At 46.9% G+C, this 16,225-nt stretch overlaps 1 protein-coding gene across 3 annotated transcripts in view; it reads right to left on the reverse strand.

Annotated features, from left to right (window-relative positions):
• Positions 1–16,225, reverse strand: part of dachc (dachshund c) — a 100,133-nt gene that overhangs the window by 53,892 nt on the left and 30,016 nt on the right. For all 3 annotated transcript variants that reach the window (XR_010464719.1, XR_010464718.1, XM_065022607.1), the window contains exon 2: positions 13,776–13,891. Coding sequence is in view for 1 of the 3 variants with exons in the window: in XM_065022607.1 (XP_064878679.1) it covers positions 13,776–13,891 (116 nt within the window). In the remaining 2 variants the exon portion in view is untranslated. The remainder of the gene's footprint in view (positions 1–13,775; positions 13,892–16,225) is intronic.

Consider the following 16,225-nt stretch of genomic DNA (forward strand, 5'->3'; position numbering starts at 1 on the left):
CCCCTAGGCACAACTATGACAACATAACCAACAAAAACGGGTCACAACTCCTGCAGCTCTGTCGCACGCTGGGTATGTACATAGTCAACGGTAGGCTTCGAGGGGACTCCTATGGTAGGTACACCTATAGCTCATCTCTTGGCAGTAGTACTGTAGACTACTTTATCACTGACCTCAACCCAGAGTCTCTCAGAGCGTTCACAGTCAGCCCACTGACACCCCTATCAGACCACAGCAAAATCACAGTCTACTTAAACAGAGCAATACTCAATCATGAGGCATCAAAGCCAAAGGAACTGAGTAACATTAAGAAATGCTATAGAATATAGATGGAAGGAATGCAGTTTGGAAACCTACCAAAAAACAATTAGGCAACAACAAATTCAATCCCTTTTAGACAATTTCCTGGGTAAAACGTTCCACTGTAATAGTGAAGGTGTAAACTTGGCAGTAGAAAATCTTAACAGTATATTTGACCTCTCAGCTTCCCTATCAAATCTAAAAATCTCAAATAGAAAACCGAAGAAAATTAACAATAATGACAAATGGTTTGATGAAGAATGCAAAAATCTAAGAAAGAAATTGAGAAACCTGTCCAACCAAAAACATAGAGACCCAGAAAACCTGAGTCTACGCCTTCACTATGGTGAATCACTAAAACAATACAGAAATACACTACGGAAAAAGAAGGAACAGCATGTCAGAAATCAGCTCAATGTAATTGAAGAATCCATAGACTCTAACCACTTCTGGGAAAATTGGAAAACACTAAACAAACAACAACACGAAGAATTATCTATCCAAAATGGAGATGTATGGGTAAACCACTTCTCCAATCTGTTTGGTTCTATAACAAAGAACAAAGAGCAAAAACATATACATGATCAAATACAGATCTTAGAATCAACTATTAAAGACTACCAGAACCCACTGGATTCTCCAATTACATTGAATGAACTACATGACAAAATAAAAACCCTCCAACCCAAAAAGGCCTGTGGTGTCGATGGTATCCTAAATGAAATGATCAAATATACAGACAACAAATTCCAATTGGCTATACTAAAACTCTTTAACATCATCCTTAGCTCTGGCATCTTCCCCAATATTTGGAACCAAGGACTGATCACCCCAATCCACAAAAGTGGAGACAAATTTGACCCCAATAACTACCGTGGAATATGTGTCAACAGTAACCTTGGGAAAATCCTGTGCATTATTATTAACAGCAGACTCGTACATTTCCTCAATGAAAACAATGTACTGAGCAAATGTCAAATTGGCTTCTTACCAAATTACCCTACAACAGACCATGTATTCACCCTGCACACCCTAATTGACAACCAAACAAACCAAAACAAAGGCAAAGTCTTCTCATGCTTTGTTGATTTCAAAAAAGCCTTCGACTCAATCTGGCATGAGGGTCTGCTATACAAACTGATGGAAAGTGGTGTTGGGGGAAAAACATACGACATTATAAAATCCATGTACACAAACAACAAGTGTGCGGTTAAAATGGGCAAAAAACACACACATTTCTTCACACAGGGTCGTGGGGTTAGACAGGGATGCAGCTTAAGCCCCACCCTCTTCAACATATATATCAACGAATTGGCGCGGGCACTAGAAAAGTCTGCAGCACCCGGCCTCCCCTGCTAGAATCCAAGTCAAATGTCTGCTGTTTGCTGATGATCTGGTGCTTCTGTCACCAACCAAGGAGGGCCTACAGCAGCACCTAGATCTTATGCACAGATTCTGTCAGACCTGGGCCCTGACAGTAAATCTCAGTAAGACCAAAATAATTGTGTTCCAAAAAAGGTCCAGTCACCAGGACCACAAATACAAATTCCATCTAGACACTGTTGCCCTAGAGCACACAAAAAACTATACATACCTTGGCCTAAACATCAGCGCCACAGGTAACTTCCACAAAGCTGTGAACGATCTGAGAGACAAGGCAAGAAGGGCATTCTATGCCATCAAAAGAAACATAAATTTCAACATACCAATTAGGATTTGGCTAAAAATACTTGAATCAGTCATAGAGCCCATTGCCCTTTATGGTTGTGAGGTCTGGGGTCCACTCACCAACCAAGACTTCACAAAATGGGACAAACACCAAATTGAGACTCTGCACGCAGAATTCTGCAAAAATATCCTCCATGTACAACGTAAAACACCAAATAATGCATGCAGAGCAGAATTAGGCCGATACCCACTAATTATCAAAATCCAGAAAAGAGACGTTAAATTCTACAACCACCTAAAAGGAAGAGATTCACAAACCTTCCATAACAAAGCCATCACCTACAGAGAGATGAACCTGGAGAAGAGTCCCCTAAGCAAGCTGGTCCTGGGGCTCTGTTCACAAACACAAACACACCCCACAGAGCCCCAGGACAGCAACACAATTAGACCCAACCAAATCATGAGAAAACAAAAAGATAATTACTTAACACATTGGAAAGAATTAACAAAAAAACAGAGCAAACTAGAATGCTATTTGGCCCTACACAGAGAGTACACAGCGGCAGAATACCTGACCACTGTGACTGACCCAAAATTAAGGAAAGCTTTGACTATGTACAGACTCAGTGAGCATAGCCTTGCTATTGAGAAAGGCCGCCGTAGGCAGACATGGCTCTCAAGAAAAGACAGGCTATGTGCTCACTGCCCACAAAATGAGGTGGAAACTGAGCTGCACTTCCTAACCTCCTGCCCAATGTATGACCATATTAGAGAGACATATTTTCCCCAGATTACACAGATCCACAAAGAATTCTAAAACAAACCCAATTTTGATAAACTTCCATATCTACTGGGTGAAATTCCACAGTGTGCCATCACAGCAGCAAGATTTGTGACCTGTTGCCACGAGAAAAGGGCAACCAGTGAAGAACAAACACCATTGTAAATACAACCCATATTTATGCTTATTTATTTTATCTTGTGTCCTTTAACTATTTGTACATTGTATATATATATATATAATATGACATTTGTAATGTCTTTACTGTTTCGAAACTTCTGTATGTGTAATGTTTACTGTTAATTTTTGTTGTTTTTCACTTTATATATTCACTTTGTATGTTGTCTACCTCACTTGCTTTGGCAATGTTAACACATGTTTCCCATGCCAATAAAGCCCTTGAATTGAATTGAGAGAGAGACAGAGAGAGAGAGAGAGAGAGAGAGAGAGAGAGAGAGAGAGAGAGAGAGAGAGAGAGAGAGAGAGAGAGTAAAATAGAGAGATGGAGAGAGAGAGAGATGGAGAGAGGAGAGAGAGAGAGAGGAGAGAGAGAGAGGAGAGAGAGAGAGAGGAGAGACAGAGACAGAGAGAGTGTGAAATAGAGAGATGGAGAGAAAGTGTGAAATAGAGAGAGAGAGAGAGAGAGAGAGAGAAAAGAGAAAAGAGAGAAAAGAAAGGTGATGGGTACAAAGAAAGAGACATCAACATCCTCTAGTCTAGTGGATTATGGGTAACAGAGGGTTGTCATAGAGATCCATCTACTGTGAGCTCCAACAGTATTGGGACAAGTTGTTGTTGTTATGGCTCTGTACACCAGCACTTTGGATTTGAAATGATACAATGACTATGAGGCGAACCTTTTACTGCAGTGGGCTAAACCAGGGGCACACAGAGTGATTCTTGGTCGTCTTAAACTAATCTACTTTGTAACAACAGTATCCACCTCACACACATGGTTATGGGTTTAACAACAGTATCCACCTCACACACCTGGTTATGGGTTTAACAACAGTATCCACCTCACACACATGGTTATGGGGTTATGGTTATGGGTTTAACAACAGTATCCACCTCACACACATGGTTATGGGTTTAACAACAGTATCCACCTCACACACCTGGTTATGGGTTTAACAACAGTATCCACCTCACACACATGGTTATGGGTTTAACAACAGTATCCACCTCACACACATGGTTATGGGTTTAACAACAGTATCCACCTCACACACATGGTTATGGGTTTAACAACAGTATCCACCTCACACACATGGTTATGGGTTTAACAACAGTATCCACCTCACACACATGGTTATGGGTTTAACAACAGAAGACACCTGACACCTGAAATGTCTTACATCTTAATATTACACTTTATATACCAGAAGACTGAAATATAACAAAACCATTTGACATAGAAACACCGGATTTTCAACATTTACATGTATTTTATTAGTTATAAAATGATGAAAAATATGAATAACATTCCAGCCATGAGGCCACCAGGTCATTTCCAGCCATGAGGCCACCAGGTCATTTCAGCCATGAGGCCACCAGGTCATTTCCAGCCATGAGACCACCAGGTCATTTCCAGCCATGAGGCCACCAGGTCATTTCCAGCCATGAGGCCACCAGGTCATTTCCAGCCATGAGACCACCAGGTCATTTCCAGCCATGAGACCACCAGGTCATTTCCAGCCATGAGGCCACCAGGTCATTTCCAGCCATGAGGCCACCAGGTCATTTCCAGCCATGAGGCCACCAGGTCATTTCCAGCCATGAGACCACCAGGTCATTTCCAGCCATGAGGCCACCAGGTCATTCCAGCCATGAGGCCACCAGGTCATTACCAGCCACGAGGCCACCAGGTCATTACCAGCCACGAGGCCACCAGGTCATTACCAGCCACGAGGCCACCAGGTCATTACCAGCCACGAGGCCACCAGGTCATTACCAGCCACGAGGCCACCAGGTCATTACCAGCCACGAGGCCACCAGGTCATTACCAGCCACGAGGCCACCAGGTCATTCCAGCCACGAGGCCACCAGGTCATTCCAGCCACGAGGCCACCAGGTCATTCCAGCCATGAGGCCACCAGGTCATTCCAGCCATGAGGCCACCAGGTCATTCCAGCCATGAGGCCACCAGGTCATTCCAGCCATGAGGCCACCAGGTCATTCCAGCCATGAGGCCACCAGGTCATTCCAGCCATGAGGCCACCAGGTCATTCCAGCCACGAGACCACCAGGTCATTCCAGCCACGAGGCCACCAGGTCATTCCAGCCATGAGGCCACCAGGTCATTCCAGCCATGAGGCCACCAGGTCATTCCAGCCATGAGGCCACCAGGTCATTTCCAGCCATGAGGCCACCAGGTCATTTCCAGCCATGAGGCCACCAGGTCATTTCCAGCCATGAGGCCACCAGGTCATTTCCAGCCATGAGGCCACCAGGTCATTCCAGCCATGAGGCCACCAGGTCATTCCAGCCATGAGGCCACCAGGTCATTTCCAGCCATGAGGCCACCAGGTCATTTCCAGCCATGAGGCCACCAGGTCATTTCCAGCCATGAGGCCACCAGGTCATTCCAGCCATGAGGCCACCAGGTCATTCCAGCCATGAGGCCACCAGGTCATTCCAGCCATGAGACCACCAGGTCATTCCAGCCATGAGACCACCAGGTCATTTCCAGCCACGAGACCACCAGGTCATTTCCAGCCACGAGACCACCAGGTCATTTCCAGCCACGAGGCCACCAGGTCATTTCCAGCCATGAGGCCACCAGGTCATTTCCAGCCATGAGGCCACCAGGTCATTCCAGCCATCAGGCCACCAGGTCATTTCCAGCCATGAGACCACCAGGTCATTTCCAGCCATGAGACCACCAGGTCATTTCCAGCCATGAGGCCACCAGGTCATTCCAGCCATGAGGCCACCAGGTCATTTCCAGCCATGAGGCCACCAGGTCATTTCCAGCCATGAGACCACCAGGTCATTTCCAGCCATGAGGCCACCAGGTCAGCCATGAGGCCACCAGGTCATTTCCAGCCATGAGGCCACCAGGTCATTTCCAGCCATGAGACCACCAGGTCATTTCCAGCCATGAGGCCACCAGGTCATTTCCAGCCATGAGGCCACCAGGTCATTTCCAGCCATGAGACCACCAGGTCATTTCCAGCCATGAGACCACCAGGTCATTTCCAGCCATGAGGCCACCAGGTCATTTCCAGCCATGAGGCCACCAGGTCATTTCCAGCCATGAGACCACCAGGTCATTTCCAGCCATGAGACCACCAGGTCATTTCCAGCCATGAGGCCACCAGGTCATTCCAGCCTGAGGCCCCCCAGGTCATTACCAGCCACGAGGCCACCAGGTCATTATCAGGCCACCAGGTCATTACCAGCCATCCATATCAGGTGGACAGCCACGCCAGGCCACCAGGTCATTACCAGAGGCCACCAGGTCAATGAGGCCACCAGGTCATTTGAGGCCACCAGGTCATTAGGCCACCAGGTCATTCCAGCCATAGGTCTCTCCATTTCCAGAGGCCACCAGGTCATTCCAGCCACGAGGCCACCAGGTCATTCCAGCCATGAGGCCACCGGTCATTCCAGCCATGAGGCCATTCATTTCCAGCCATGAGGCCACCAGGTCATTTCAGCCATGAGGCCACCAGGTCATTCCAGCCATGAGACCACCAGGTCATTTCCAGCATGCAATGAGGTCATTTCCAGCCACGAGACCACCAGGTCATTTCCAGCCATGAGGCCACCAGGTCATTTCCAGCCATGAGGCCACCAGGTCATTTCCAGCCATGAGGCCACCAGGTCATGACCAGCCATGAGGCCACCAGGTGACCAGCCATGAGACCACCAGGTCATTTCCAGCCATGAGACCACCAGGTCATTTCCAGCCATGAGGCCACCAGGTCATTACCAGCCATGAGGCCACCAGGTCATTCCAGCCAGTGACTCAGTCCACACCACTGGGCCATCAGCCAGGTCATTCAGCCATGAGGCATCAGGTCATTTCCATCTCCATAGTGACTCAGTCATTCCAGCCATGAGGCCACCAGGTCATTCCAGCCACGAGACCACCAGGTCATTTCCAGCCATGAGACCACCAGGTCATTTCCAGCCATCAGGTCATTCAGCCATGAGGCCACCAGGTCATTTCCAGCCATGAGGCCACCAGGTCATTCCATCTCATTTCCAGCCATGAGACCACCAGGTCATTTCCAGTGACTCCAGCCAGCCACCAGGTCACACCACCACCAGGCCATCAGCCTTCAACACATCTATCTATCTCCATAGTGACTCTTTCCAGCCATGAGGCCACTGGGCCAGCCATGAGGCCAGGTTCAACCAGGTCATTCCAGCCATCTATCCAGGTCATTCCAGCCATGACCACCAGGTCATTCCAGTGAGACCACCAGGTCATTCAGCCATGAGGCCACCAGGTCATTCCAGCCATGAGGCCACCAGGTCATTTCCAGCCATGAGGCCACCAGGTCATTTCCAGCCATGAGGCCACCAGGTCATTTCCAGCCATGAGGCCACCAGGTCATTTCCAGCCATGAGGCCACCACTGAGAGGTCATTTCAGCCATGAGGCCACCAGGTCATTTCTCCAGGTCATTTCCAGCCAGTGATTTCCAGCCAGGCCACCAGGTCATTTCCAGCCATGAGGCCACCAGGTCATTTCCAGCCATGAGGCCATCAGCCATTTCAACACAGGTCTATCATATCTCCATAGTGACTCAGTACAGACCACAGCTTTGGTATTTACATCCATATCAGGTGGACTGTTTAGAAATGACAGCTCTTGTTATACATAGTCTCTCCATTTAGACGACCAAACGGACAAATTCATTTCTATGTATCTGGTCCCATAGCATGCAATGACTACATCAAGCTAGTGACTCTACACATTTGTTGGATACATTTGCTGTTTGTCGCTATAGTGACTCAGTACACCACTGGGCCATCAGCCTTCAACACATCTATCTATCTCCATAGTGACTCAGTACACCACTGGGCCATCAGCCTTCAACACATCTATCTATCTCCATAGTGACTCAGTACACCACTGGGCCATCAGCCTTCAACACATCTATCTATCTCCATAGTGACTCAGTACACCACTGGGCCATCAGCCTTCAACACATCTATCTATCTCCATAGTGACTCAGTACACCAGTGGGCCATCAGCCTTCAACACATCTATCTATCTCCATAGTGACTCAGTACACCAGTGGGCCATCAGCCTTCAACACATCTATCTATCTCCATAGTGACTCAGTACACCAGTGGGCCATCAGCCTTCAACACATCTATCTATCTCCATAGTGACTCAGTACACCACTGGGCCATCAGCCTTCAACACATGATCTACTAATGGAACAGATCCGCCCTTAAAGCACCAGTAACATCCTACTCTGTCTCTCCTCCAAGTCAAGTATTTTAAATGGACAGTAATATTTTTTTATTTTTTTATATATATTTTTTACCTTTATTTAACTAGGCAAGTCAGTTAAGAACAAATTCTTATTTTCAATGACGGCCTAGGAACAGTGGGTTAACTGCCTGTTCAGGGGCAGAATGGCAGATTTGTACCTTGTCAGCTCGGGGGTTTGAACTTGCAACCTTCCGGTTACTAGTCCAACGCTCTAACCACTAGGCTACCCTGCCGCCCCAATATGCATGATAAAGTCTCTATTTGTCATTAAAATCACTGAGCTAGTTAAGGACAACTCACCTCTGAAATGAACTGAGCTTTGCCGTTAAAAACGTCTCCTTCTCTGTTCCCCCCTCTGTTCCCCCCTCTGTTCCCCCCTCTCTGTCCTCCCTCTGTTCCCCCTCTGTCCCCCCCTCTGTTCCCCCCTGTCACCCCTCTGTTCCCCCTCTGTTCCCCCCTCTGTTCCCCCCCCTGTCCCCCCTCTGTCACCCCTCTGTCCCCCCCTCTGTTCCCCCCTCTGTCACCCCCCTCTGTTCCCCCTCTGTCACCCCTCTGTTCCCCCCCTCTGTTCCCCCTCTGTCCCTCCCTCTGTTCCCCCTCTGTCCCCCCTCTGTCCCCCCTCTGTTCCCCCTCTGGTCACCCCTCTGTCACCCTCTGTCCCTCCCTCTGTCCCCCCTCTGTTCCTGCCTCTGTTCCTCAGTTCTCTTTAATAAATGTCAAGATCAGTGTGAAAGAAGCCGTCACCCCAGCGAGGCTGGAGAGGATGATATCAAAGGTTTCCTTCAGGTTTACACTTGGCTAAACAAAACGCCATTCTGTTCTGTCTCTCTCTCTGTCTCCCTCTCTGTCTCCCACTCCCTCCCTCTCTCCCTCCCTCCCTCTCTCTCTGTCTCTCCCTCCCTCCCTCTCTCTCTGTCTCCCATTCCCTCTCTCCCTCCCTCCCTCTCTCTGTCTTCCACTCCCTCTCTCCCTCCCTCCCTCTCTCTCTGTCTCCCACTCCCTCCCTCCCTCTCCCTCCCTCTCTCTCTCTCCCTCCCTCTCTCTCTCTCCCTCCCTCCCTCTCTTTCAGTCTCCTGTGGCCTTTCAATTCTAATCTCCTCCGCTGACATTGATGTTGTGACCTCTCCTCCAGTTAAAAGGGCTCTGAGACTCTCTCTCAGGCCCAGTGAGTATTACTTTGAGTCTGACTCTCTCCCAGAGACACCGCTCTCTGAGGCGCAGGATGCTTTTGAACACAGAGAGTAAAAAGGACTTGTAGAAATAGCTTGTTTTGAGGTGGAGAACGAACAGATTGAGTTTTACAAAAGCACACAAAGAGAAGGGCAGCTTTGAACGCTGAACGGTGAAACACACAGAGAACAGGTAGAGAGGCCTGCAGAGGTGGGCTATAAACTCAGAACATAGTCTACAGGAACACTGGGAGAACAGGTAGAGAGGCCTGCAGAGGTGGGCTGTAACTCAGAACATAGTCTACAGGAACACTGGGAGAACAGGTAGAGAGGCCTGCAGAGGTGGGCTGTAACTCAGAACATAGTCTACAGGAACACTGGGAGAACAGGAAGAGAGGCCTGCAGAGGTGGGCTGTAACTCAGAACATAGTCTACAGGAACACTGGGAGAACAGGTAGAGAGGCCTGCAGAGGTGGGCTGTAACTCAGAACATAGTCTACAGGAACACTGGGAGAACAGGTAGAGAGGCCTGCAGAGGTGGGCTGTAACTCAGAACATAGTCTACAGGAACACTGGGAGAACAGGTAGAGAGGCCTGCAGAGGTGGGCTGTAACTCAGAACATAGTCTACAGGAACACTGGGAGAACAGGTAGAGAGAACCTGGCAGACAGTGGGCTGAAACTGAGAGAACATAGTCTACAGGAACACTGGGAGAACAGGTAGACTACAGGAACACTGGAGAACATAAGACTACAGGAAACTCAGAACATAGTCTACAGGAACACTGGGAGAACATAGTCTACAGGAACACAGAGAACATAGTCTACAGGAACACAGAGAACATAGTCTACAGGAACACTGAGAGAACATAGTCTACAGGAACACTGGGAGAACAGTCTACAGGAACACTGAGAGAACATAGTCTACAGGAACACTGAGAGAACATAGTCTACAGGAACACTGAGAGAACATAGTCTACAGGAACACAGAGAGAACATAGTCTACAGGAACACTGGGAGAACAGTCTACAGGAACACAGAGAGAACATAGACTACAGGAACACTGGGAGAACAGTCTACAGGAACACTGAGAGAACAGTCTACAGGAACACTGAGAGAACAGTCTACAGGAACACTGGGAGAACAGTCTACAGGAACACTGGGAGAACATAGACTACAGGAACACTGAGAGAACATAGTCTACAGGAACACTGGGAGAACATAGTCTACAGGAACACTGAGAGAACATAGACTACAGGAACACTGGGAGAACAGTCTACAGGAACACTGGGAGAACATAGTCTACAGGAACACTGAGAGAACATAGTCTACAGGAACACTGGGAGAACATAGTCTACAGGAACACAGAGAACATAGTCTACAGGAACACAGAGAACATAGTCTACAGGAACACTGAGAGAACATAGTCTACAGGAACACTGGGAGAACAGTCTACAGGAACACTGAGAGAACATAGACTACAGGAACACTGAGAGAACAGTCTACAGGAACACTGAGAGAACATAGTCTACAGGAACACTGAGAGAACATAGTCTACAGGAACACTGAGAGAACAAAGTCTACAGGAACACTGTGAGAACATAGACTACAGGAACACTGGGAGAACATAGTCTACAGGAACACTGAGAGAACATAGTCTACAGGAACACAGAGAACATAGTCTACAGGAACACAGAGAACATAGTCTACAGGAACACTGAGAGAACATAGTCTACAGGAACACTGGGAGAACAGTCTACAGGAACACTGAGAGAACATAGTCTACAGGAACACTGAGAGAACATAGTCTACAGGAACACTGAGAGAACATAGTCTACAGGAACACAGAGAGAACATAGACTACAGGAACACTGGGAGAACAGTCTACAGGAACACTGAGAGAACAGTCTACGGGAACACTGAGAGAACATAGTCTACAGGAACACTGGGAGAACAGTCTACAGGAACACAGAGAACATAGTCTACAGGAACACTGAGAGAACATAGTCTACAGGAACACTGGGAGAACAGTCTACAGGAACACTGAGAGAACATAGACTACAGGAACACTGAGAGAACAGTCTACAGGAACACTGAGAGAACATAGTCTACAGGAACACTGAGAGAACATAGTCTACAGGAACACTGAGAGAACAAAGTCTACAGGAACACTGTGAGAACATAGACTACAGGAACACTGGGAGAACATAAGACTACAGGAACACTGAGAGAACATAGTCTACAGGAACACTGGGAGAACATAGTCTACAGGAACACAGAGAACATAGTCTACAGGAACACAGAGAGAACATAGTCTACAGGAACACTGGGAGAACAGTCTACAGGAACACTGAGAGAACATAGTCTACAGGAACACTGAGAGAACATAGTCTACAGGAACACTGAGAGAACATAGTCTACAGGAACACAGAGAGAACATAGACTACAGGAACACTGGGAGAACAGTCTACAGGAACACTGGGAGAACAGTCTACAGGAACACTGAGAGAACAGTCTACGGGAACACTGAGAGAACATAGTCTACAGGAACACTGGGAGAACAGTCTACAGGAACACTGGGAGAACATAGACTACAGGAACACTGGGAGAACATAGACTACAGGAACACTGGGAGAACATAAGACTACAGGAACACTGAGAGAACATAGTCTACAGGAACACTGGGAGAACATAGTCTACAGGAACACAGAGAACATAGTCTACAGGAACACAGAGAACATAGTCTACAGGAACACTGAGAGAACATAGTCTACAGGAACACTGGGAGAACATAGTCTACAGGAACACAGAGAACATAGTCTACAGGAACACAGAGAACATAGTCTACAGGAACACTGAGAGAACATAGTCTACAGGAACACTGGGAGAACATAGTCTACAGGAACACTGAGAGAACATAGTCTACAGGAACACTGAGAGAACATAGTCTACAGGAACACAGAGAGAACATAGTCTACAGGAACACTGGGAGAACAGTCTACAGGAACACTGAGAGAACATAGTCTACAGGAACACTGAGAGAACATAGTCTACAGGAACACTGAGAGAACATAGTCTACAGGAACACAGAGAGAACATAGACTACAGGAACACTGAGAGAACAGTCTACGGGAACACTGAGAGAACATAGTCTACATGAACACTGGGAGAACAGTCTACAGGAACACTGAGAGAACATAGTCTACAGGAACACAGAGAGAACATAGACTACAGGAACACTGGGAGAACAGTCTACAGGAACACTGAGAGAACAGTCTACAGGAACACTGAGAGAACATAGTCTACAGGAACACTGGGAGAACATAGTCTACAGGAACACTGGGAGAACAGTCTACAGGAACACTGGGAGAACAGTCTACAGGAACACTGGGAGAACATAGACTACAGGAACACTGAGAGAACATAGTCTACAGGAACACTGGGAGAACATAGTCTACAGGAACACTGAGAGAACATAAACTACAGGAACACTGGGAGAACAGTCTACAGGAACACTGGGAGCACATAGACTACAGGAACACTGGGAGAACATAAGACTACAGGAACACTGAGAGAACATAGTCTACAGGAACACTGGGAGAACATAGTCTACAGGAACACAGAGAACATAGTCTACAGGAACACAGAGAACATAGTCTACAGGAACACTGAGAGAACATAGTCTACAGGAACACAGAGAGAACATAGTCTACAGGAACACTGGGAGAACAGTCTACAGGAACACTGAGAGAACATAGTCTACAGGAACACAGAGAGAACATAGACTACAGGAACACTGGGAGAACAGTCTACAGGAACACTGAGAGAACAGTCTACAGGAACACTGAGAGAACATAGTCTACAGGAACACTGGGAGAACAGTCTACAGGAACACTGGGAGAACAGTCTACAGGAACACTGAGAGAACATAGACTACAGGAACACTGAGAGAACATAGTCTACAGGAACACTGGGAGAACATAGTCTACAGGAACACTGAGAGAACATAAACTACAGGAACACTGGGAGAACAGTCTACAGGAACACTGAGAGACATAGTCTACAGGAACACTGAGAGAACATAGTCTACAGGAACACTGAGAGAACATAGTCTACAGGAACACTGAGAGAACATAGACTACAGGAACACAGAGAACATAGTCTACAGGAACACTGAGAGAACATAGTCTACAGGAACACTGTGGTTCAAAATAGAAGACTGTAAAATAGAGGTGATGACAGAAGAACAAACACATCACACTTCAACTGATACTTCTGTTTATGTGTGTGTGTGACTGTGTGTGTGTGCGACTGTGTGTGTGTGTGTGACTGTGTGTGTGTGACTGTGTGTGTGACTGTGTGTGTGTGACTGTGCGTGTGTGTGCTATGCAGGTCCCTCACCAGTAGGGGGCATGATTCCAGCTGACATCAGCCCGCTGACAGAATGAGACAGAAGGTGTTGGTTCTCTGATGATGTCATACTCTGAGCCCTCTTTGGGGGGCGTCCAGGACGCGAGCTGGAAACACAATCAAACGAATCAGTTACACAGAGGCTTTTATCCAGACACAGTCACAGTACACTTACATTAGTTGTATGAGTATGTGATCACTGCGGGAATTGAACCAACAAACCTTGGCTTTGCATCATAAAGGATGACTTTTTTGGGATGATCTCAGCCTGTAACAAGATCTCAATTACATACTTCTCAGGTCCTCTCTCCTCGGGTCCTCTCTCCTCTCTTACTCTCTCCTCAGAGGACAGAGGAGAGAGGACAGAGGAGGTGCTTTCCTCTCTTGAGAGACAGGAAGTGTTTCAGCGCTACCTCTGACCTCACCCCTTAGCCAATCATCCTTCCAGAAATATGAAACCAGCGTTGCCTCCCTCTTCTCTCCTCCTGCCCCAGTAGTTCTGTTGCTTTATCTCACCATGCCAGAGAGGAAATAAATGAACTAAACACCTTTTTATCAAGCTGAGTGACCTTTAGAAAAAGAAGGGATTAGGAGTGGTTTGATTTATGACAGACAGAGAGAGACTCTCTCTCTCTCCTCTCGTCTCTGTCTCTTCAGACAGAGGAGAGTCTGTCTGTCTGTCTGTCTGTCTGTCTGTCTCTCTCTCTAATTAAGACTGAGAACCTGACTTCATGACTGTGTTATAAGAGTACAAAGACGTCATAACACAGTTAGAATGTGTCCCAAATGGCACCCCATCCCCTTTGGACCCTGGTCAAAAGTAGTACACTATATAGGGAATAGGGTGGCATGGGTTCTGGTCAAAAGTAGTGCACTATATAGGGAATAGGGTGGCATGGGTTCTGGTCAAAAGTAGTACACTATATAGGGAATAGGGTGCCATGGGCCCTGGTCAAAAGTAGTGCACTATATAGGGAATAGGGTGCCATTTGGGACGCATTCACAGTTATCTCCAGGAGGAAAATCACAAGTTCTAGGAAGGACCTAAATGAGATGAGCAGATGAGATTCTCTGCCTCCTTTTTCACTATTTATTCATTGCTGCTCCTTTGGTTGGTTGACAAGACGGAGCTCTGAGCTTATCAATAAATTGTTCCCAGAAACTTAATCTGACAGTAGACTTGGAGAGAGAGAGAGAGAGAGAGAGAGAGAGAGAGAGAGAGAGAGAGAGAGACAGAGAGAGAGACAGAGAGAGAGAGAGAGAGAGAGAGAGAGAGAGAGAGAGAGAGACAGGGAGAGAGACAGAGAGAGAGACAGAGAGAGAGAGAGACAGAGAGCGAGACAGAGAGAGCGAGACAGAGAGAGGGGAGAGAGAGAGAGAGAGAGAGAGAGAGAGAGAGAGAGAGAGAGAGAGAGAGGGAGAGAGAGAGAGAGAGAGAGAGAGAGAGAGAGAGAGAGAGAGAGAGAGAGAGAGGAGAGAGAGGGAGAGAGAGAGAGAGAGAGAGAGAGAGAGGAGAGAGAGAGAGAGGAGCGAGATTGCAACTACCCAGTCAGGGTGCCTTTGAGGACATTTAATTAAAATCTAATCCCGCAATCATTAAGGCTCACATAAATTAAGCTGTCATTCATAAGATTTATGGATTCTCATTTGCATATCGCATACAATTCATCAATTACTGGAGTACGAAAGGGCCTCAAACCCCTGTGGACCAACCCACTGGGCTGGGAGAGAGAGGAGGAGGAGAGAGAGACAGGGAGAGACTGATGAACAGGTGAAATGTGAAAGAGACAAAGAGAGTGAGACATAAAGACCTGCCAGAACAAAAGAGATCTGATACAAAATCCTTGTTGGAAAAAAGGGGTCCCACATTATTTTCCTGAATATGTAAAAGCAGCAGAAGGAATTTGTTTTCTTCAGTTAATCATCATTGTGTGTTTTCTATGTGGGACAAGACTGGGGGAGGGAAACTACAAACAGGGACAGAGTTCAACTTGGTTTGACGTTCCAAAAACCAGGAAACACCAGGACACATCTAGACGCTCCATTACCCTCACAGACAGACGGATAGAACTGCTTTAAAGACACGGATAGAACTGCTTTAAAGACACGGATAGAACTGCTGTAAAGACACGGATAGAACTGCTTTAAAGACACGGATAGGACTGATTTAAAGACACGGATAGAAATACTTTAAAGACACGGATAGAACTGCTGTAAAGACACGGATAGAACTGCTGTAAAGACACGGATAGAACTGCTTTAAAGAACTGCTTTAAAGAACTGCTTTAAAGACACGGATAGAATTGCTTTAAAGACACGGATAGAACTGCTTTAAAGAACTGCTTTAAAGACACGGATAGAACTGATGTAAAGACACAGATAGAACTGCTGTAAAGACACGGATAGAACTGCTTTAAAGAACTGCTTTAAAGACACGGATA

This window comes from Oncorhynchus nerka, linkage group LG2, assembly GCF_034236695.1.
Source record: "Oncorhynchus nerka isolate Pitt River linkage group LG2, Oner_Uvic_2.0, whole genome shotgun sequence".
In the NCBI taxonomy this organism is placed as follows: domain Eukaryota; kingdom Metazoa; phylum Chordata; class Actinopteri; order Salmoniformes; family Salmonidae; genus Oncorhynchus; species Oncorhynchus nerka.